The sequence below is a fragment of the Vidua chalybeata genome, chromosome 1 (assembly GCF_026979565.1).
Source record: "Vidua chalybeata isolate OUT-0048 chromosome 1, bVidCha1 merged haplotype, whole genome shotgun sequence".
In the NCBI taxonomy this organism is placed as follows: Eukaryota; Metazoa; Chordata; class Aves; order Passeriformes; family Viduidae; genus Vidua; species Vidua chalybeata.
The window spans coordinates 80,700,868-80,725,629 of record NC_071530.1 but is presented as its reverse complement, the minus strand read 5'-3'; the positions used below and the strand labels follow the sequence as shown (position 1 = coordinate 80,725,629).

The following is a 24,762-nucleotide window of genomic DNA, read 5'->3' as shown; positions in this document are numbered from 1 at the left end:
GAATAATCCTAAAATAACATTATTTAAACATACCTCATTATTACTCAAATGTATTTCAGATAACTTTCTCAAAATGCAGTCATAACATATGTAAAATTTAAAGTGCTAGAGAAGCACACTTGACATGCCAATATAGGCTGTGCTTAAATAATTTTAAGTAACATACTTTCTCTAACGTTAACAAGTCAAGATGGTGACAAACATTATATAAAATAAGAGTCATTCTTAAGGAGTTAATTCTCACCTGATTTATTAAGAATGCTTACATTTAAGTCAACTTCATGTACAGCTTATGCTGAATTAGTGAAAGATTTTTCTGACTTCTGCCATTTTAATTGAACTTGCATTCCATATTTTTGTTACATCTTTGGTATTCTACTGAATAATTATTTCGTACTTATGGAAAAATCATTCATTTGATTGAAGGGTAGTTTGAATTGCTTAAACAGAGGAAGTGATCAATGCTTTTTGTAGTTTTGCTACTATTATCACATAAAACTTTGCACTAAGTTTGGCATGTTATACTTAATATTATCTATCCATATTTCCACTGATAAAAAAAGAACACATGCCTATACAACTTATTTTTTCCTCAATTCTTGAAACTCAAGTACCATCATCTTCCATTTATTAGGTTCACTGAGAAAATAAAGAAACACACTTCTCAAGAAGCTAAAAAATGCAAAGTCTTCCCTTCCACTAAATTCATCAAGAGATCAGTTTCCTTTTGTTACAATTTCTTAAATAAACTCATCATCCTCCAAACAACGTACCAGAACAATTTCTTAGAGTAAACCAATGTTTACACAAAGAGAGGGACTATATCTCCTCATGAAGATGAAGATATACCTGACATTTTGAAGACAGGTCAGCAGCTTCACATAATTCATTCTAAACCTTTTAATACCTTGAATTATGATAAAATTATGGTTAAACAGGTTCACAAAACTTATCAACACATCTCTGCAATTAGGAAGCTAAAAATATTCAGCTGAAAATTATAGCTGTATTGGTAGTGGAAACAAGTTGCTGAAAATCCATTCAGACTCCAGCAAATCAATGAATTCCAAATGTGACTACTATTTTGTTACTGAACAAAGAAGATACAAAATTGCAAGAAATTTTCTTTTTAAAAAGCAGGTCATAATGCAAATTTTCAAACTCTACTAAAATCTCATGCTTCCTAGTGTGTATTATTTTTACAAAAAAAAAAATCAAAATTGTTCTTGGTGATAATTCATAACAGCAACAAAATTTACTAATTATAAAGATATCAACAAATTGTACATTACCTAATGCTGCTCATGCTTCCAGTTTCTGATCCAAGCTTACATCTCTCCAGCTGGCTCGCCACAATCTGACGTTCAGCCTCAAGTTCTCGAGTCAGTCTCTCAAACTGCAGTTCCTGAAAAAAGTAAGTTAAACCATTTGCTTTGACTTCTCTTGAGATAAGAAAGGAATTTCAGCACATGAAAATGAAATTTGTGCAAGAATTATTAGCTTAATATCTTATAACAAAGTTTTCTTTTTTTCCTTTTTTAACACATTCAGAGTTCACATTTTTGTGGTGACACCTACTGGTTCCTTCATTTATTCTAACGATGTATGTCATAGAATAAAACTGTTTATCAGGAAAGGAAATTCTAAATATATTAAATAATTTAGCCTACAGAGTTCATGCAGATCTCTCAGTAACATAGAGAGCTTAGCAAATTGACCTAAATGTGATCACGAATAAGTACAATTTGTGTTACTGAAAAAAAAAAATGCTAAGTTCTGTGGATAATCTAATTTAAGTTTCTGCACTTAAAAAGATAACCATCACTGTATACACCAGTGAAAGAAACTAAATGGAAGGTGTGTTGATATGGCCTGAGCACAGCCTATTTTCGGCAGTTAATGATGTGCAGAAGGGAAATTCAAGTAGCTTTGGACAAAAGCTGTGCTTAAATTCCTACCACTAATTTAATTTATTTTCTTTTTTTCTATCAAGGAAACCAAACCAGTCCTACCAGATAAGATTTATCCACAGAGCTTATAAAGGTACTTATAAAGTGGTGTTTTTATACACAAAAGATTCTTTTTGTATTAAAAAAAAAAAAGGAAAACAAATATAATTAAAATCTCCACCATTTCTCAAAAGGCTACTTTCCTCACATATTGTAGCACTAGTTTTATCAAATAAAAAAATTAAATACCTTTAGGGAGTTATGGTTATTGTAAATTTGTTGAATGTTGCTGCCCTTTCATTTTGATCAGTTACATTGCATTATTTTCACAAGTAAACAAAAACATCTGTCCTGCCCCTTTTATTTAGGTTTGTTGAAGGCTTAAGGAGAAATATCTTGAGAATCCATTTCTCAAATAATTCCATTATCCACACAAATGAACCCATTATCTCTTGCTCCCTTTTTTTTTTTTTTCCCAAAACTATCTCCCTATAATGCAGAGGTATGGGAGGGAGTCCCTAGCAAGGTGCTGGGCAGAACAGCACTGGAAATTACTGGAGTCATGACTTATGCCCACCAAGTGACTTTGAAGAACTTAGTATTTGAGAGAAAGGAAGAAATGGTGGAAGTAGAGTAGGATTTATAAGTATTCATTCTAAGTCCCACCTAAAACCTCTGACCAAGTAATCAAGGGTAAATAAAGGCATTACTTTGTTCAAATTTCTGAAATTAGGCAAATTATAACTGAAATGTAAGAAGGAACTGGCTGGTCATCATTTTGATTAATCCAGCTGGATCACTCCTCTTTGTTTCTCTTGCTGTTGTCATGGAATAACTTCCATGCACTACGAGTAAAGGGAGACATCTACATAGGTTATATTCAGCATGAAATAGTCAGTGAATACTTAAATGGCCACTGACTATGTGACAAAGCCTGCTTAACTGTGAATTTATTATTCCAAACAAAGCTATACAGAGTAGAAGAATACCACTGAAAGTCAGATTGGTGTAAAGACCAAAACATCACTGCTCATTAAATATCAACACTACTGTAGTAATCAATAGTTAATAATATTCTCTGCACATTTTTGTAGTATGCAGAAACATCTTTTTCACTGTTGTCTGAAGGTACGATTAACAAAAATCACCTGACAATAATCATCTATTTCATATACGCCTCCTCCACAGAGAGCATTTCTCTCACCTAGAAGAATCAATTGCCTGAAAAGCTGAAGAGACAGTTTATCGGCTTTCAAAGAGTTATAATTCAAATCCAAGTCTTGTTTGCATCCTTAATGCAGAAAGGATTGTAATAGAAATATTACTAAACTGTTGAAGAATTAAAAATCAAAGTGGTATAGTATTTGCCATGCCAGCATGCTTAAATCAAAGAGTGTAAGCCTGGAGAAATTTTGATAGTATAAAATACCCAAGAAAATCTAACTGAGCATTATGTTTACTTTCAAAATACAAGCAGAACTTTAACAGCTATTCTGTCCCACTTCATCTTTAAGCCAATGGATTCTAGCGCAACTATGCAAATTTAGGTGCTTAGCACAGATTTTCACCCAGTCAGTTCAGCTCTCACTATCCCAAATGAGGCAGGTCAGAAGTGCTCTTTGCTGTGGCTCAGCATGGGCACTTGTCTTACCTGCCTAGTGAGCAGGTGCAGCTGTCCCCACAACGCTGCTAAGAGAATGTTAAGCACCAAGAACTCAGAAACAAATGCTCCTCACTCTCTATGTTGCCTACTTGCCTTTTCTGAGACAAAAAAGTGCAGCTCCTTTTGTTCTTCAAGTCTAGTAGGAGTTCTCTAGTTTCTCCCTTTTGTCCATGCTATACCAAGCCAGCTAAATACAGAAATGCCCCAAACCTATTTTATGAAATATTTCAAAAGTAAATATTATTTTGACTTTTTTTTTTTCTTCATCTGTCTGGATTGTATATCTTCTCATATCTTTTCTATGCTTTGCATTCCTTTGGTTAATCACTCTGGTTGACAACTTTTCCAGAAACCTTTTGATTACTTTGTCCACGGAATGTTTTTTTGCTTATTATTCTAGTCTCCAAAATATACTTTTCTACTCTTCACTCTACCATTTATTTTTCTTTCCTACTTACTGCTTTCTGTTTTCTTCTGCCTTCCATCTTTCTTTCCTTTCCTAGCACATTTCATGACTCATCCTCCACTAAATCTCTTTCAGTCCTATTACACAAAGTGCTACTCCAGCAAATGCCCAAAACTGATTGGTTTAAGGAGTTTCTCTCATTCTCTCTCTCCCTGGTTCCTTATTGAGGAAACTCTTCTGTTCTTAAGATGTACAAATTGATGTCTTCTGGCTTCACTGCCCACATAATTTAAGTCCTGCCCTGCAGAGATGATTAGAAAAGGGCAGTTGTATCTACATTAATCCTCAAGCAGAAAGCAGAGATGTACTTGATCACTTAAGAAAGAAATAACCTTGGGTTTCTAATACACCTAGAAAATGGCTAGAAAACATGAACAGGAACTTCACTACTGGCTTTTTAATTGCTACTATTTCTTACTTAATTATCTTCTGTCAGATGCCACCAGAAGTTAGAAATGAAAGAAAGGAAATAAAAGGTGGGGAGGTGGAATATGTACAGAGCCAAACAATTATAACTTCAAGAATTGTCCTCTACATTGAATTTAATAAGCAGTTTTCTTTGGTATTCCCTCATGCCCATGAAAAAGGTGCAGGTCCACAGGGTTGCCTTTGGACTGAAAAAAGGAAAGAAGAATTCAAGTAAGATTTGTGAATCTGTTTTCCCTTCATACCAAGAAATCCTGGCAGAAAACAAATTAATAAGCTTCCTTCTCTTTGTTTGGGAAGCAGTGAGAGTGACTAATATTTGAATAAATCCATATGTTTAGATTTCAAGCAGCTGTCATAGTGCAAGAAGACTGAAACCAGAAATAGCATTTGCTTACATTTTATAAAAATAATCAATGAACCTGACTCCATCATTTGTATTATTTGTTGTGTTTACCATCATTCTCACCAGTTCATGCCACGTTGCATTATCTTCACAACTTTCTATTATTTATCTGAATCATGCTAATCAGAACATCAAAATTAAAAAAAAATTACTACTCACTGATTATGCAAATCTGTTGTCAAGACAATTGTAGAATGAAGAATAGCAGAAACTACAATGCAACATCAAAATTAATTTACATAATAACATGTCAAGAGCAGCCTCAAGGACTGTGCTGCAAAGGGCAATAATGCCAAAGCAAGTGCCCACGCAAAGGCACTACAAAGTGCAGTGACCAGCATGGGAGTCCTTAGCACTTGGCACCAAGAGGGGATGTGGGAGTGGGAAGCCACCAGAGATCAGAGATAATGATGTGAATAATCCAGAGAAATAACTCAAGAGAGCAACTTGGAAAGGGAAGAATTTCATGATAACCTTATCAAATTGTTTTGAAGTGATACAAAGTATCTGCTAGGGCCTGAAATAATTTATGTTTAAAAAAATTGTATTTGTTCACAACCATGGTGGGGTTTATTTTGTAAAAATAATTCATTATTCCGTAGATGGCAATTCAATGTACTTTCATTATCAGCATGAGTTTTGTATTTTATTCTCTGCAGCCACGAAAGCTTCAAGTACAATATATAACTTGAGTCAGGTCATAACATTTCACAGTGGGCCAGACACTGAACAAGCAAGATGGAAATCTTCACAGCCTTTGAACGAGTTAGGAACTCCTGAGCTCAGGGCACACCAAACCAGAGGGCATTTTGTTATTTTTTATGCTTTACATCTGATGGGCCATCTACTGTAGTGACCCATTTGAATGTTGGGAAGGGTAAAATAGGGCAAATAAATTTGGCTGGTATTTGGAGTTGATCTCATTTTACTTCATCCTTTACCATCTTAAAGTAATCCTTCAATCCTTTCTCAAAGAGATGTGTAAAAATGCTAAGCAAAAGACATAGCAAAATCAGTAATGACAGTAAAAAACAGCTAAAAAAAACCTAAAAAAAAAAATCTGAATTTAGGCACAAGAGGCTCGCAAAATCATTGGGTTCCTAAGAATCTTTAGGTCATGACATTAAAAAGGAGAAGTGTCTAGCTTTTGATTGCAAATACGCTATACAAAACCTAATTGGGGCACTGGTGATCATTTGAATCTTCAAATACAAACAAATAACAGCACTGATAATCCAGGTTGGGAATCCCTGGTGAGATGAATACAGGAAACCTGACTCCAGCTACATAAATAAATTGTCTCTGGGATTGAAGTCTTTCAGAGGAATATGTTAGAAACCACAGAACTTCAAGAAGTACACAGGCTGTAGAAGTGTACAGCATTGGCTCTGCCTTTTTGTAACCTATTAAACAAGAAAAAAAAAAAACCTCAATTAACATCCCAAATATGTGTATAGATATATATATATATAGCATCATGCACAATTCCATGTACTCTACATCTGTACACTCCACTGAAGGCCACTACTCAGATGTTGGCAACAAACTATTTTTAACCTACTGTACCAAACACACATGAGTAGCAAAAACTGGAGCATGTACTTCCTAAGGAAAACAGAAAAACCTAAGAAAGCCTAACTTGGCAGAAATATAGGGACAGATATCATCAGACATAAACCAGACCTGACAACCCATCCTGTAAATAGAAGGAAAACAGAGTGTCTTCAAAACAGGAAAAAAACACCCCTAGCATCTGACACTAAATGTTGTTCAAAAGCTTCAAAACTGGGCTTTAGAATGTACCACTCAACTTTCACATTCTCTACACTCTCCATTGTTGGACTGCATTTTCATTTGTTCTGTTCTTATCCTTTTTCACTGAATTGTTTCATGCTTCTATTATACTGAATAACATGAGGGATGAGGGGTGAGGGAAAAAGCTCACAGAACGGTAATTAGATAAGCAGAGAGGTGGCAGATTCAGAAATTCAGTGGTGGGTATGGATGTTCTTGCAGAATCTCAATGGAGAGATGACTGCACCTATAAGCAAGTCCAAGTTTCCAGGTAACCAACCTGAAGAAACCAATTCGTACACTGGAGGGCAGGACTACCATTCAGAGGAACTTTGACAAGCTGGAAGAATAGGCCAGCAAGGGTGTCATGAAGCTCATAAAAGAAAAACAAACAGTCCTGCACAGAGGATGGAATGCCATGTAGCAGTACAGCATCTCTCCAGGAAGGACCTGGAGGTGTAGCGGACAGAAAGTTGTGATTTAGCAGCACATTCCTGTGGTGACAATGGCCAACCACTCATTTCACTGCACTAACAAGAGAGCCACTAGCAGAACAAGGAAACAATTGAACTAACTATTCCCTTTTATTTGTGACTCCTTAAGCTGCATCTCGAGTACAGTGGTTGGCTTTGGGCCACCAGGACAAGACATGATGGGATTTTGAAGCAAGATCACCAGAGGGCCACAAAACTGGTCAGAAGATGAAAGCACACATTATACAAGCAGAAGGTAGAGGAATTTGGTTTGTTTAGCATGGAGAAGAGACCATCTAAGGAGGATGTATTTTACAGAATCTCTAAGACTGGAAAAGATCTCCAAGATTAAAAGTCCAACCTTTGACCAAATACTGCCATGTCAACTAGACCACAGAACTAAGTGACGCATCCAGTCGTTTGTTGAACACTTCCAGGGATGACTGTTCCAATGCTTAACAATCCTGCCAGTGGAAAAATTCTTTCTGATGCCCAACCTAAGCCTGCCCTGGCACAGTTTGAGACTGCTGTGCACTTGTCCTCTCACTGGCTGTCTGGAAGAAGAGACTGGTCCTCACCTTGCAATAGCCTACTGTCAGGCAATAGTAGAGAGCAACAAGGTGATCTCTGAGTCTCCTTTTCTCCAGGCTAAACAACCCCAGATCCCTCAGCCACTCCTCATATAACTGACCCTCCAGACCCTCCACCAGTTCTGCTGCCCTCCTCTGGACATGCTACAGCCCCTCAATGTCATTCTTGCAGGGAGTGGCCCAGAACTGAACACAGGATTTGAAGTGTCCCCTTACCAGCGGTGAGTACAGGGGAACAATCACTGCCCTGGTCCTGCTGGCCACAGTGTTGCTGATACAGGCCAGGATGCTATTGGCCTTCTTGGCCACCTGGGCACAAGCTGGCTCATGTTCAGCTGCTGTCAATCAATACCCCCTGGTCCTTTTCTGCTGGGCAGCTTTCCAGACACTCTGCCCCCAACTTATAGCTTGGTTGTTGCATACTTTCACTTCTTTAAGGCGATTATAGTGAACACATCACCAGGCCCTTGCCAGGCATATGCAGCAAGCAGACACAGGCAACAGTAACAATCTGCAATGAAGTAAATTCTAACTGAACAAAAGGTGAAAGAATAAACACAAACAAAAACAATAATTTAAAAAAGAATCCAAAACCAAACAATGCATCAAGGGTAGCGAAACAATGGAACAGGTTGTACGCATAGAATCTCCATTATTGGAGATTTCAAAAGTCATCTTCACATCTGATCTGACACTGAAGCTAGACTTGATTGGAGAAGACCTCCAGTCTCTTTTAACCTATTTTCTCCATGATCCTGGAACTGATGAGCTCTGAATATTTTTTCAAGGCTTTATGCTAAGGTTATTGATTAGATCAGAGGCTACCAAATTCTCTGTTCATGATGATTACATAAAGACATATTTCACTTGATGTAAATGCTTGTATTTTATCAGCCTGAATTTCTCTAGCTTATTCCTTCACCTGATTTGACTGTTTTAGCACTCCCATGCTTCTTCACAAGAGATTAGCATGGCATCTAGGCTATTATGCATATGGATTATTTATAGGATAAAGAACTAGTTTTGCTGATTACAGTGTTTAAAAATAAACTATTCCTTCATTTTCATGCAAGATTACTTCAAAGAAGTCCTTTTTATGCCTTTAACAACTTTTATAGAAATAAGGCCCTATTTTATTTTCTATGTTTAGGATCCTGATACAAATGGTGACAATTGCATTCCACGGCATTGTTTTAGCTCTCTAGGCATACTGCCCTGTTCCTCTGTGAATTGCAGGCAGGCCTTGCTCTCTGAAGGCACACTGCCCAACTGCTTGGACTTCTGTTCCTAGGGAAATTGCATTATTACTTTCCCAACATAATCACCAAAGTTTTTAAAATTCCAAATGGTCCTTTTTAATGCCATTTTTTCTTATCTGTTTTATGTTCAGCTTCAGTCTTTAAGGTCTTTTCTTCTCATTAGTTTTTACATCCCTTGCCAACACTCCCAATGGCTCATCACTCACCATGATTCCTGTGCTAGTCCACTTCTTCTCATGCAAACTACTTCTCTCCATAAAGCAATAAACTGTAAGTAAAAACTTTAAGAGTGTTAGGACAGGATTAGGACTACTATGAGCTTTCTAAAATAAGTGCTGTGCTTCTCCACCCTCTGCAGTAGCAATTTAAGGAGGATGTAAGATTAAATTGACTTTCTACCTTACTAACTTTGACCTGCTTTTTTTAAGGCTTACTGTTATTATTTGCAAAGCTCAATGTGAGAGCAAAACAAATCGTCCAAGTGGTAGGCTTTCTCCAAGGAGAGCAAAAGAAGTAGAGCTGGAGTTTAGTTAACAGACCCAGACTCTTCAGTCTTACATTGGCCTGAGCTTATTATTCTCCTTTACTTCTCAGCTGTCCAAGCATATATCTAAGTGGAAAAGGGTAATTCCATTTACAGTAGCAGCTCTTGAAGCCTGTCTTTACATTCCCAGCAAATTTAATATGCCAGACAAAACTGTGGACTGATTGTTTTTTACCTTGATTTTCCAGTACATATCTGCAGAATAATTTTATTGAAGATGGAAGATGCTTAATTATACATATATTTGTATAGTTTAAAGACATGTGAAAAGCAAAGGAAGTTGAACAACACGGTCACAAAATGAGAAACTTCTAAAAATGTCCCAGTCACTGAAGACCTAAGAAAGCCTTTTTTGGTTCTGACAACATCCACAGGTTCTAGTTTCCCTTTCTTGTCTGATGAGATTGATGCTCTTTTGGGCAATGTGCCAAGATGCCAGCATTAGCTGCAGAGCTGCCAGAGCACACACCAACATATGTGCACGCCAGTGACACACAACTTCTTGACCAATCTGTCTACATGCTTAGGGATCTGAAGTCTTCTCCAGCATTTTATTCATGGAGTTCTCCAGTTCCCTATCTATATGCCTCTGAACTAGTTTTCCCTCACAGAGTTTTGAGAATACACATCATCCTAGGTACTGGGAACAGATGGAGAGCCAGCATGATAAATCATTAGCTTTACACTTGTCCAAGATGGTCTAAATGAGCAGCCAACTTTTCCCTTTCTATTCTTCTACTTGAATTAAGGAAATTATTTTGATGAATAATTTTTTCTTTTTATTTTCCTCATTTTATGAGAAAGACTTATTTCTCAACACAGACATAGACTGTAAGTACAGCATATCCAAGAACACACTCCATATTTTGCAATAATCCGTGAATTTCTGAATTAATTACGATACTAAATCTGAATATTGCCATGAGTAGCTATTAAAAAGCTGGTCATTAGCAAGTTACTAAGAGATTCAAAAGTTATATAACAAAGCAAAATGGGCCCTTTTTTTTAAGACAACCTAGCACATGCAAATGAATACCTATAGGATTATTTTTTCTTGTCTTGAGACTAACAACTTAGAAACTTGATTTTCTGCACACTTGAGACATGCAGTTTGCAACACTAATTGAATGTGGATGGACTTTCAAATAAATATAGGATTACATCAAAATTGTAAATTCAGCTCAAATACAGAAATGTTAATAAACAAGAATTCTAGTATTCTAGCTGACAGTACACTGATTAGTCAAATAATTAATTTATTTCTGCTACTGAGTACTATTAAGTGCTAAAGAAAAAAATTCACAGCATGGGCTAAAAAAAATTTGAACTCAAGGACTGCAAACCCTTGAGATTCTCTCACAGATGATTCTATGGCAGTCGCAGTTAACTTTAATAGTTTTTGAATATTTCGTCTTTTATTATATCTTTTATTACAAAGAAGAGAACTAGTAAAATAATTAGGCAATTCAATCCTTTTCTGGCTACCCTACAGAAATACCAGTTTCAGGAAATTCCCAACAGATTCATATTGTTCCTTATGAAAGAAAAAAGCATTTAGTAATGAAAATGTTAGTTTTAAGAAGTATCATTATGATCTTATTCTCCTAATTTCTGGTATGAATAGCTCATCTTTTGAACAAAGTAAAAAGGTTCTTATAATGAAATTATAGTCTAAAAATCACCTGTTTGAAAACAAATAGGTAAGGAACATGCATACTTCAGGGTAACACTTGTAGTATGGACAAGGAGAGGTAGGGAAAGAGCTTAGAATCAGTAAAACAAACAATCTCACTGAATAAAAAAATCCTTTTATGGGTCGACATATGGGTTGATGCAGTATTGAGTTGGCAGAGATGTAGTTTGAAAGATGGGTACAAAATGCAATAGTTCTGGGAGTCTTCAATTACCCCAACACTTGGTACAAAAAAAAGCAATAAAGTAATATGATGTGGCACATAAGCTGAATTTTGGATAATATCATACACAGATGCTTGGGATGTCCACAGGAAAAAATTAAATTCTTGACTTGGTCAAGCAAGGTAGTTTCACAACTTGCAGTTGAGAAACCACCCTTATTGATCATTCTGTCCTTAAATCCAACATCCCCACAGAAAGCAGGGCATCTGCCAGTTAGGAGCCACATAAAAAGAGAAAATTGTAAGAAAAAATGTAAAAAAATTTGCTTAAAGCTAAAAGTAAAGTATTTAAAGACACTAGGGAAACTAATTATTGGAAGTGCACGATGAATATACAGAATCAAGGCAGTGCATCAAGAAAAGGTCAAAACACAGAAAGTTAGTGAGGGCAAAGGAAGATGTTACCAAAAAAACCCCTCTCTTTCTATTTCTGAAAGTTGAAATCATCTTCAAGTGAAGAAAATATAATAGCATAAATGTTGACAGGTTAAACATAAGAAGACAAGACAACACAATATGATTTTAAAGGACAAATAGTCAAAAGCATCAAAGCAACCAACAAATGTTTCTCCAAATGCATCAGGAGCAAGAATCTGCCTGGAGAGTCTGTAAAACCACTGGTGAGGATATAAAAGGGTTCACTGAAGAGAAACCAAATTAATCCCTCATGGAAATTTTTACTATTTTATGGGAAATTCTCGTGCTAAGAAATCACTGAGGGAATATTATCAGAGGATCTGCCTGAAATTGAAGTGAACAGGTCATGAAACAAACTGACAAAACAACCTGTAGCAAATTGAAGACCAGATGGTATTTGCTCAATAGTTCTAAGAAACTAAGAAATACACAGCTTAAAAATATAAGATATTGAATGCAATGCCAGTTTCAGGGGGATCTAGAAGACTAGACCAGCAAGCCAGATAGTCTTACTGGGCAAATAATCAGAGTCTGTAACACTGAACAGAATTTGTGGCCTCTAACATAAACATTAACAAGTTATTTAGAAGGTTTTTGCATGGATAAGTATTTTCTTAATTAGGAAGTCAAATCAGGAAATAAATGGTAAATTCTCCTAGCTGAAGGTGTCCACCAGTGAAGTTCTGGTGCCATGTTCCACACTGCTTAATACATATAGAATGACTTGAAACAAGAAATGAGCAACAGGTCAACAAAGTTAGGCAACCATAAAAAGTTTGGGAGGACAGTAGGGCTGAAGGGCAACAACACTTGACCCTTCTGTATTATCAGTGGTTTGCCATTTGCTTTGTTGTTTCTTCTTGACACAGAGCTTTGGGGCCTGACATTACCCAAGAAGAGAGGCCAAGTGCCTCAGCCTTTTCTGTGCCATTTTTGATGAACTCGCTGGCCCTTATCAGCAGCAGAGCTATATCCTTCTTGTACTTCTACTTGCTAACATACTTGCAGAAACTCTTACGTTACTCTTATTATCCCTTGCTATTTTGAGTTCCAGCTGAGCTATTGCCTCCCTAATTCCATCTCCGTACACTGAAGCACTACCTCTATATTCATCTTCGGAAGCTTGTCCGCTTTTGCACTGCTCCAGTGCTCCTTTGCTCGTTTGAGCTCTTTTGGTAGCTTGGTGCCTTTCCAACTGATTTCTTTTTATGTCTGCTCCTTTTCCTGCTTAGGGGGATAGACTGCTCTTTTGTACTTCAAGAAGCAGCTGCACTGGGAAATCTCCCAACATTCCTGAGCTTCTTTGCTGTCCAAGACAGGTTCCCATTGGATCCTTCCTAGAAGTTCCCTGACTGAGTTGAAATATGCTTTTCTGAAGTTCAGGTCTTTATTTGATCACTTGTCCTCCCTCAAGTCTTTGACCCCTATGATCTTAAAGTCTCTGCAGCTGCTGTTGACATTTTTATCTTCCAACAGGTCTTTATTGGTAAACATTCAGTTCAGAAGAGCACTGTTCCTAGTTGGTCCATCCACAACCACATGAAGAATCTGTTGCCAACGCATCCTGGAAATGTCCCAGATTGTTATGCACCCACTATGCTGTTTTCCCAGAATGATTGAATTCCCTCTTGAGAACCAGAGCCTGAGGCCTCTTGGAAGCGAAGGTTTGATCCACCTCTTCTTCCTCACCTAGGTCCATAGCAGACACCACGAGATTTCTCTCAATAGCTCTGATTTTTACTCAGAAACACTCTACTGACTTAAAAACAGATGAAAGATGATGACTCTTTATGTAACAGGCATGCTTTTGATGGTTACTAAGTACATCATAACTTCACTGGGTCATGGAAACCTGAAAACAGGTGGTTTTTGAGTATTAGAAGACAGTATCACACATTATGGCCCTGTTTGTTACTCTTTAGTCAGCATATACTTGAGGTCATCAGTGAAGACAGTTCATCTGACCAACAATGGCTGTTCTTACTAGTGAAACATACATTTATTGCCATCAAACAGATACAGAAAACATAATGCATCGGGTTTTTCTACAGAAAAATAGATTTTAATCCTTAAAACATCAAGATTGGGAATCCAGGCTATTCTTTCAATAAAACACTAAATAGATTTTGCTACCGAGTTCTCAAACAATCAATCAGAAAGATTCCAGATTTGTATTATTCATTGTAAATAAAGCAATGAATAGAATAGTTAAATATACTGGACTGGATTTGCAGTTATGCCTCTGGGAGATCAAACACAGAAGCAACACTTGCTGCACTCCAGAATTATCATGCCTTACCAAGACAATTGTGCTGCTTCCACAATTACAGCACAGATTTCAATTCAAAGACTACTCAGTTGCCACCAAAATGATGTCGAGGAAACTGTCAGTAGATGAAAACGGAGAGAGGCATCTCTACAGGGATGCTCCTTACAGAGGGAATATCAAAATTACTGCTATGATACAATTACAAAATAAGAGAGACACAGGAATCATTGTTACTTTCATTGATTCAGGGGAAAGAAAAAAGAGGGAAGAGAGAGTGAGTAGAAATAATAAATGAATAAATTTGTTGTATGACTTCAATCAGAATATTTCATTGACAGAATTGTGAAAGTCACCTTAAATTCAAGTCTTTATTACAGCAAAACACAGTCATCAAAACTGCATCTATCCCTGTGGAACTGGGTTCCTGCTAGGAACCTTCTAGCAGCATTGATAACAGGTCCAAGACCTGTCTCAAACAATGCATATTACTAAAGCCCCTGATTCCAAATGCAGAACAAGCAAGGAGGAGTTGCAGCTCTCTCTTTCTTTCAGGAAAATAAAAGGTTCATGATGTCACAGTATTGAAAAGGAAAGGCAAAGTAAATGGAAACAAGCCATGCATGCAGAATTTTAAACTCAGTGTTTTAAGTGAATTTAATGGCAGAGAGGGAATTCAAATTAATTTCCAGACATGGTTTCTAGGCAGTGGTTTAGAGCCATACTGTTCTTTACCCTGCCTCCCCATCTTAAATCTGACATCTCTTCCCCCATTGGGAATTTGGACTGGGTAAAATGAGGCTGCTTTCCTCCCCACACCTGGCAGCAGCTGAATGCCACACATTCCCTCTTCTATGACTCCGGGCACTGTTTCCCTGACAGCAACAGGAAAGCCATTCCAAACTGGTCTGGGAGGAAGGGAATGAGAATCACCCCTCCAGCAAAGCTCCCTTTCACCTCCCTGGACAAGGCATTCTGAGAAACCAGGGACAAGAGTGAAGCTGATTGCATAGCCTGGGAGAGACCGAGGGCCCAGCAGCACCCTGCAGCCTGAAAATCTCACTTCATGCCTGGTGAGAGTTGCTGAGGTTCAAGCCCATGTGATGTGGTGGATGGAGCGTCCAGTTTTGCTGGTATGCGGGAGCAGATCTGGTATGGCCCGAAAGCATTTGGCTCTCCCACCCTCCAGGAGCACATTGACTGTAGAGCAGATGGATTTCTGGCCATTCCATGGCTGAGGGGAAGTAGAGATATGTACTTGCCATGAACTGAAGCAGCACAAAGGGAACCTTGTTTTTACTTCACAAATCAGAAAAACCAAACCCATGGTACCAAAGTTTTAGCTGGATTTTTCAGCATCTGAGAACTGTGGATGTGTTGGGATTACTTGTCAAAGCCATATGCTTTGCACAGTCAAACATCTCAAAGACAGAAATGAGATGTGATGTGACACTTCTGAATGATCTTCACTAGCCTGAAATAATGAGAATCTGGAATTGCAATCTCTGCTTACACAACGTAACTAAGATGCAAGATTACTCTGTCTGTTTCCAATCCCCAACCTGCTCACAAACCAGGATGTAATGCATCAGCACTAGACATACGCCCTAATCATGCATGGCAGGCACCTTTAAAGGATCACAGGAGTGTGGAGGTAGGCAGGGGCCTCTGGAGGCCACCTTGTCCAATTCACAGAAGGCCATCCTAAGCAGATATCCAGGCCCAGGTAGCTTTTGAATATCTCTAAGGAAGAAGAGCCTACAATCTCTCTGGGCAACCTGTTCTAGTGTTCAGTCTCCCAGTAACGGTGTGTCTCCTGGTGTTCATACAGCACCTTCCATGTTTCAGTTTGCGTCCACTGGCTCTGGTCCTGTCCCTGGGCACCACTGACTCCCTCTTCTTTGCACCCTCTGTTCTGGTGTTTGTACATATTGATGACTTCCTTCCTCAAGCCTTCTTTACCCCAGGCTGAACAGTCTCAGCTCTCAGCCTTTTCTCAAAGGAGAGATGTTTCAGTCCCTTCATCATCTTAGTGGCTCTTTGCTGGACACCCTCCAATATGTCTGTGTCTGTCTTGAACTAAGAAGCCCAGAACTGGACCCAGTGCTTGAGGTGTGGCCTTACCACTGAGAAGAGGAGAAAGATCACCTACCTTGACCTCTTGGCAACACTCATCCTCCAGCCAAGGACACTAGTTACTTTCTGTGCCACAAGGCACATTTCTGTCTCATGCTCAACTTGGTGTCCACTAGGACTCCTCACGGCCTTTTTTGGCAAAGCTATTTGTCAGCCAGGTAGCTCCCAGCACGTACTGGTGCACGGAGTTACTGGGCATAGCCTTGTCTGAAACTAACCTTACCAAGGTTACTGAGGCAAACAAATCATTCCAGAAGCAGCAAAAGTTGACCAGACAGTTTTCAGGCACAGTGTACTAGGTAACTTTGTTTGTGCCATCAAAATTACTCTCGCTCTCAGAATACTGCTGTAGTAAAAGAGAGCTTTTCTAGAATTTTTCTCTATCTAATCAGAGTGAGACGTGTAGCTTCTTCCTAGTGTGCTAGCAATGGGTAGGCTATCCAATTATATCAATATGTGAGAATATTGTTTTATTTTCTGAAATGATCATAGATGGTCCAACTTGTCTTACCTTACAAAGTTTATTCTTCTCATCTCACAGACACTCTAATTTAAACCATAGCCTGTGCCATGCAAAACACTAACTTTCTCTAGTCTGAGAGCTGCACTGGATACAGTCCTGAGAAGCCTCTTTGCTCAGTAAGTCTGGCTCCTTGGATTCAGACCCTTTCGAGGAGAGTATCACCACACTGGAATACACAAGTACCAGAAACATTTGCAATGCTAAACTGTAAGAATACAAGAAAAGCTACTTAATTTTCTGGACCTGTTCTGTTGTCTGTTCCTTGTGTATTTTACATTATCCAATCATGTGACAAGCAAAATTTGACATCAGACTGATTTAACAAGTGCTAAAAATTTATGTAGCACAAATTTTTTGTTTGGCTTAAAAAGGGAAAGTACATATATAGAGTACCAAAATCAGGATTTTGAACCAAATCTCACCTCTATTGAAGCTTCTTTAATATTGGGTTACTTTCCCATCCCTAAAGCTTGATTCCTATTTAGTAAAGACTGTTTTATCTTATTACATGGCTGGCAAAGTGTATATCCTTTCCAGAAGCAAAGTCACTGAAATTAGAATGAAAGAAATAATTTAATGGGATGCACTCTACTTCATTTGCTCAAACAAGAGACTGCATTGACCAGGAAAGACATTTCTCTGGCTCATGTCCATTGCAAAGAAAAGCCAGAAAGAGCGAGACAGAGAGAGAGAAATACAGCATACCCTCCCTTGAATACATTCATGAAAAGTGGGCAGAGACCTTGCAACAATGTTTGAGATGTCTTTGACAGCATCATTGGAATATAAAGCGCCTCTAACCACTTTTCATATCTTTTTTTGGAAGAGCAAAGTCCTCCAACAGTGTAATACCACTTAAAGAGGAGGACTTTGAAAATTAAAGCCTTATAAATCGGTTTCCTTCCCTTTAAGAAGCTTCACAAACACTGCAGACAGTTTCTACCTTTTGTTCCTCCAGCTCATGTTTGATACAGGAGCCCTTTTGGATCCAGTACTTGCATAGGGTACAGTCTCTACAGACAATCCTATTTGAAGTTTGGCAACTGGATTACTGTCAGGACTGGACAGAGGGGGACATAACCTCCTGGAGGTAAGCCAAAGTGCATAGGCTTTGGGTTTTTTAGGATTTTACCTTCTTTTCCTGAATTTACAGAACACATCTCTCAAGCCAGTGACACAGGTTTTGTACCTGCTAGCGAATTTTCTGCACACCACTGCTTTGGGCATGTTTGGTGCCACGCTGGACAATCACTTTCCCAGGAAGACAGGATGACAGGTGTCTCCATAGCAACTGAGTACACATGGCTCTGGATACAGTACCTCACATAAATAACTTGCAACTATGGGTTCCCTAAAAGAAAATACTCTACAGTTAGAATTCTACTAAAATGGAAACTACAAAATTATTTACAGTGAAACAAGCTTAAGCTTGAGAAGCAGTCATGTGAGAAATAACACTCCAAATAATGGTTAGCATAAAAACTATGTGACCTAAATTATAATTTCAAATATTTCTAAATGAGAAAGCTTTGGATAACTCAGACAACTGCAACCACTGAAAATGCTAACTTTCTAATGACAATGACTGTATGCAAATGATCTAATTACAAACATCAACACACAATGCCTTGTTGAAAAACAGGGAGAAACATTTTGAGCAGCTTAGGAAGAAGAAAAAAATTACACTTTGAAAATATTACTATGCATATGGAATAATGAGGCCTCATAATAAATGCTGCATCTTATTTACTAAAATTTTGCTGTTTGATTCAGATGTTAATTTCGTGCTGCATTAAATGAATAGCAGATAAACCCCCTTTCCTTTAAATGTTCACATCAGCTTCAAAATTATAGTTTAATACATTTTTTGAATTAATCTTACAAAGCACTAAATTTAAATTTGCAAGCTGTGTTGATCTAGAATTTTAAGGAGTTCTAGTAGTGGGAATGAAAAGAGACAGGAGCAGATAATAGAGACAGGATGCCCTACCCATGCCAACAGGACCTCCTGATGACAGAACAGCTGGATACACCACCACTTTTAATTATACATAAATGGATCTGAAGAACAATTACTCATAAGTTAAACATCTGCCTAAATATTTTCAGTAATTATTGATGCATTTTATATTCCATAGAACAAGTTGAGTCAACATTCTATTTCAGTAATTTCAGGAGTAGCCATACTTCTGGCGTAGACAGTACAGAATATAAAAATCAAAAGTAAAAGTTATTCAGTTAGATAAACCTAGAGGCTTTTTTTTTTCTAAGGGTGACATTTGAAAAGCGTGCAATTTATCTTCTTCTGTCTGTGAAGGTCTGAAGTGTCCAGTCACACTGCAAGAATACCCTGTTGTATGTCAAAACCATAAAGCAATTCATCCCACTGTAGTCAAACCTAGCACTTCAATATATTTGGAAAGAAAGAGTAGGGGGGAAAAAAAAAGGTTAAAAAAGGCAAAAACTCCTGCAGCTAAGGCTGCAAAATATGGCTGCTGCACCAGGCGAACTGTTTTGCAAGATTAGCAGCCTGCCATAAAATCCTTCTTTGTAAGAGAGCAAACCACAACACGACAGTAGATAAACTCCATTGCAGTGAATTTAAGTACATGTAACCATGTAGAAAGAATAAGCCAAACATCTGCCCATGTTTTTTACTATACTTTGTTGATGTTGCTATCATCTGGACACATTATCCACATGTCCCCTGAAACCATGTATTGCCAATTTCCATCAAATGGTATTACACCTGCTGAAGAGGGCAGAACTGATCGACTACAGCTTCTCCTGCTGTTGAGCTCAGCCAACAAGCTGTTTCTGAATCCTGCTCATGTTTCAGTAAACTGAGCCAAATTGATTTTGTTTGTAAACTGATTTTTTAAATTAGTTTTCAAATTATTTTTTTAAATACTGTTTTTCAAAGTTATATTGTGCCTTACTGGTGCATGCTTCAAAGCTTCAACTAAAATCAGTATGAAGTGAATGACAAAAATCATAATGAAAATTAATTCCTTTATATATAAAAAAAAACTATGTCATGCACAAAGATATTCTGAAACAATAAGGACAGTGCTGCCAAACAGTAATGACTGGGCCTCCCATTCCCAGAAAAACTTTCAATCTGTTCACAATGCTTGTTTTTTTTTTTTTTTTTTTCCAAATTCCCTTTCAAATATACTGATTTTTAGATGGAAGAGTGTTTTGAGATTTTTTAATAAACCTACTCTGCCATTCAGAAAAATCAATCATAAATGCCAAGTCCCAATGCTGACTGTCTCAAATCTGCATCTGACTTCTCCCTCCAAATAACAAAATGGCTAATTATTCTTAAAAAGCATTCCATGAATATTAACAATAAAAGTTTAAAGGAAGGAAAGGCAGCAACCCACACAAGGAGGTTGTGTAAGAGCTTGGAAAATGCACCTATGTCCAAATAGGAATTTCACTGACTTTATGGACAGCTGTTTTACAAGAGCCAGTACTAATTAAAACTTAGGTTCTGTCTCTTTCCTGTCTTAAAAATGTTAAAAGATTACATTAGGAGCCCCATGTGCAATAAAAGCCTAATCACAAGGCATTTTAGGGTTTGTCTAAACAGGTATCCAGAGTCTATTTGAAGGTCACAGCCAGCCAAGCAGTTTCTTTATCTGCTCTATCCTGCAGCTATGCCACAGCCACCCCTATTTGTATGACTTCCTAACCCAAGGCAGTTATTTCCAGAAACAAGTGTCTGGACACTACCTTTACATTTATCTAAGCTTATTTTCATTTTAAGGCATTATAACACAGATTCCAAAGAACTAAAAATAAGAATAGGAAAACAGTTGAGATTATTGTTGCCAGACTTTCTGAGTTGAAGCCCCTGAACACAGTACAGAAGGAAGCAGTGTAATGAGATACTAATAGTGAAATAATATCATAGATTTTAAGTATTCAAAACCGATAGCAGGGCACAAACTAACAGCAGGATTCAATAATACCCAAAATCTTAAAATAAACAAAATAGCAAGTAAATCACATTTTGTCTGGAAAAAGAAAATCAGAAATATGCAAAACCCACTTTAATCTTCATGCATATATAGACAAAATAAAGTCTTATTCAGATGCATGCAAATGCTATTTGTACATGCATTCCTGTTTAGGAGTAAATGAGTCCACTTATATTAAATGCTGCCTTTATCACAGCCATATATGCAATTTCTAACCATTTCAATAACTCAAAAAGAACTCAGAATGTCATTATAAAATAATTTCAGACACAGAATTCCTAATGAAAAACAACAAACAGTTCAATATATAATATCAGACAAGAAAATTACACCCCTAACTCAGAGAACTCTTCAAGAACCTAGCAAGACCCATTCATAACACATCAGTACAGAATGGCAGGAGTGAACACAGAACAAAAGTTTGGGAGAAGAAAGAAAGTGGTGCAGCACTGCTAGAATCACTGCTGTACTTGTTTACTCCCAATGCACCAATTATTCCTGGGGAAAAAAGCTAAGAGAAAATAATGACAAAGAAAACGTTCTGTTGCATAAGCGACAGGAGACAACTCTCAGAGCCAGGAGACCCAATGGAAGTAAGGCCATCCTGGAGCCTGCCAGAACAGACACCCTCCCAGTTGCTCGAGACTTCCTCAACAGTCTAAGATCAACCAGGGAAACACTTTAAAGCACATAAACACTTAACCCCAATCTGATTTAACATCACCTGGCTCCCAGAAACACTGGCTGCTTAGCACACTATCCAAACTTGTCAAGTTGCTTCTGGATTTTACTCTCTAAAAAAGCACAGAAGTGCAAATTCAAGTCAGGGATGTCAATATTTTTCAGCTCAGATGCTGCCAGCTTACTAGCCTGGAACCTGACCATCCAGGTAGTAACAGAAATGGCCTCAAGTTGCAATATAAGGGACTATCCTCCACTTGTGAGCACTTGAAAAATGATGGGTGGCTGCTTTGTAACTTACTTGTCTACACATCATAGCAAAGACTTACACTCCCAAGTATATAGAATTTTGCTATTATTTAAAACAGTAAGCATCTTATCCTATAAAACACCTCCACTTCTGTCTTACTGTTACCAGTGCAGGAACATGGATAGCAAAGGAGTCACAGCCAAATTTATTCCCTCTATTTTTCCTCAAACATCACCAAGCATGTTCACAAGGCTGAGATGCCTTGTATCTTTCCAGATGGCAAGGCTATAAATATAATTTCATATACTTGAAATAAACTCCTGGTATTTCCAGAATATTAGTTCAGGTAACATTTTCTGTGAAGAGATAAATTCACATGTGTAATGTGAATTCAGAGCACATGCTCTGAAGCAATGCCATTGTGTCTGTGTGCAAGTCATCACCAACACATGAACAAACTGGCATTTAAAAAAAAAAAATCTGTCATGATAGGCTAAAGAAGAGAGCCTAAAGATACAAGTGTCAAGAAGCTGTTATCACAAGAGTTTATCCATTAAAAGAAATCCTGTAACTTTTAAGGAATGTCTTCACATAATCCAGCACATAGTGTATTGCCATAATCCACAGGAAAAAGATTAATTTTACCCATTCGAGTGTAACCCAGTCCTGAGATGCCAACAGGGACATTGCAAAGGTGCTTTGGGTGATGGATCTATCAACCCTTCTGCTTTAATCTTTCCTTGAAAATGTCTACACATTTTTACTACACTGTTAAAATGGCAGCCTTTTTTCTTTAGTTGGAAGGACCAATATGTCAGCTAGATGTCTAAATGAAAAATATCACCACCTTTTAAGACTTTTTGTTTCCCCCTTCCCCTTACCTGCCTCCCTTGAAGCTGTGACCTAGTGTTAGCTCTTCAGCACAGAACTACAGCTACCAAGCAAATGAAGTTCTGGCCCACTCCATCAACTGAATCAAGGGGCATGTGACTGATTTACAGCAAGTTCTCATTGTACACAATTTACAGTACAGGCCAAACAGCTCATACAATATTAGAAATAGCTTATTTATGATGTGCTCCACAGGTTCATTATGACAATTTAACACAAATTTTAAAATATACTTTAAACTACCATTAAACACAGTGAAAATAAAAGATCGTCGAACTAAAAGATACTGCGAAAATAACAATTTCTTAGGACTAATGTTGTGTGAAAGGCCACTCTTCAGAGACAGACAACTTGTGCAAAGAGCACTGAGGGAGTATATAGATGCACATTCCAGGTAAAGTTCCTGTTTAAATACAGAGCTAATTTCGACATGGCTAATTTTGATATCATTCTTCATATAATTCAGCACTGTATGTGTATGTACATGGGCTTTAAAACAACTACAGATGCTTATTTAAGAGGGGTAATGGCACTTGAAAAACCCCACTTATAAGTATACTAAAAAAATAAATAACTTTTTTTGTTGCAAATACATATTGGAAAAAAGTACATAGGGTACCCAGAGCAATAACTACTTTACAGTTGAAAGGTGAACAGGTCATCTATGAAACAAAATTTAAGCAATAGTTGTAAAAACACAGACAAAAAAACAAACAAAAAACACCCAATAAAACAACAACAAACAAAACAAACCCAAAGACCATCAACAAACAAACAAATAAACAAAACCAAAATCAAACTAAAACCATGGATTGCCAGCACATTACAAGAGCAGTAATGGGAGAATGGAGGTATAACACATGACCTTCTCAAAAGTAGATGCAAGTAACTCATAAGACAAAAATGACTGAGAAATCTATACACTCCGTTATGCTACCACTGAAGGAAAATTCTCCATCTCTGAAACTACAGTTTCAATACTTTTAATATTTTGGTACTGAATACACAGTCTCTGTTACTTGTGATGAAAATCACAAATTATTGCTGGACCAGAGCATATATAGCCTTACAGTGAACTGAGGCATAAAAATAATTATGAAGAAGGAAATATGATTAATGCTGGGGTTACTCAATACTCATATATAGTATTAATCTCATACAGAAACAATTACATTTAAATAAAATTGCTCTAAATTACTTTCTATATGTTTGTTCAATTAATAGATTAGGGAATACAAATCAGATCCTAGCACGAGCAAATCATTTACTGGAAACGACTTTTTAGGCATCTGTGCTTGGTTAAAATTAAACCCAAAATACATCAGTGTTTGAAACTTTATTAATGTCAAGCACACACCCTTCTTGTGCAATGTCTACCCTTATGACTGTTTAGAGGGGAACAAATATGGTGAGGATGCCGTAAAATTATTTAGGAAAGCCCAAGGGCTCTTGCAGTTTATATATTATTTTCTTTCCTCTTTTAATTACATCCTTATGAGTGCATGATTCCAAATACAGTTTAAGCAGATAAAGCTGGTGACATTTCACCTCCTCCACAGGATATGCCAAGATGTGCTGTAGTTTGCTATGGCTGAAGTTACTTAAAGCAGTTGTGTAGCAGTTGCAGCAAAAGTACAATAGAACATATGGATTCTATCAGCTCAGGCAAGTCTTCCATAACTACAAGGGCAACATAAGGCAAGGCAACACAGATCCACCTCCTGATAAGTAAGCCAATTTTCACTAATTTCAGTGGATCTTGATACCTCATTTTAAACCATCTGAAAACATCTGGCTTTGACTGAATATCATCAAGCTCATTAGAAAAAAAAAAAAAAAAAAGAAAGTACTAGAGACAGATCACTAAAAATATTTTCTCTGATTCAGCAGCCACGAACTTCCCTCCCTAATGGCTCCGAATTTCACATGAGAACTGAGGAACATCTCTCTCCTCAGCTAATGGCAGGAACTGGGCTGAAAGGAGCTTTTTTGAAGGACTTTACCCATGTGACTGAGTATCAATTAGGTGGGAATTATTTAAAAAGAGTCATAGCTCAGCAGTATAGAGCTGTGAATACATAATGGCTTTGAATGCCACAGAAAGACAATGAAAAAACAACAGA

General features: G+C 37.5%; 1 protein-coding gene and 1 long non-coding RNA gene across 13 annotated transcripts in view; one reads left to right on the top strand and one right to left on the bottom strand.

Moving 5' to 3' along the window:
* CTNND2 (catenin delta 2) overlaps nt 1–24,762 on the bottom strand; it is a 631,469-nt gene that overhangs the window by 387,074 nt on the left and 219,633 nt on the right. For 9 of the 11 annotated variants that reach the window (XR_008434168.1, XM_053959428.1, XM_053959656.1 and 6 more), the window contains one exon: nt 1,293–1,405. Coding sequence is in view for 10 of the 11 variants with exons in the window: in XM_053959428.1 (XP_053815403.1) it covers nt 1,293–1,405 (113 nt within the window). In the remaining variant the exon portion in view is untranslated. Of the gene's footprint in view, nt 1–1,292; nt 1,406–9,232; nt 9,308–24,762 lie in introns of all 11 variants that reach the window. The other 2 variants (XM_053959589.1, XM_053959514.1) reach the window with 2 other exon arrangements.
* Nucleotides 15,098–18,561, top strand: LOC128797563 (uncharacterized). 2 transcript variants are annotated; one of them, XR_008434190.1, is made up of 3 exons: nt 15,098–15,242; nt 16,847–16,944; nt 17,787–18,561. It is a non-coding gene; the product is annotated as an uncharacterized LOC128797563 (long non-coding RNA). The 2 variants fall into 2 exon arrangements; XR_008434184.1 differs by having other exon boundaries at nt 15,098–15,302.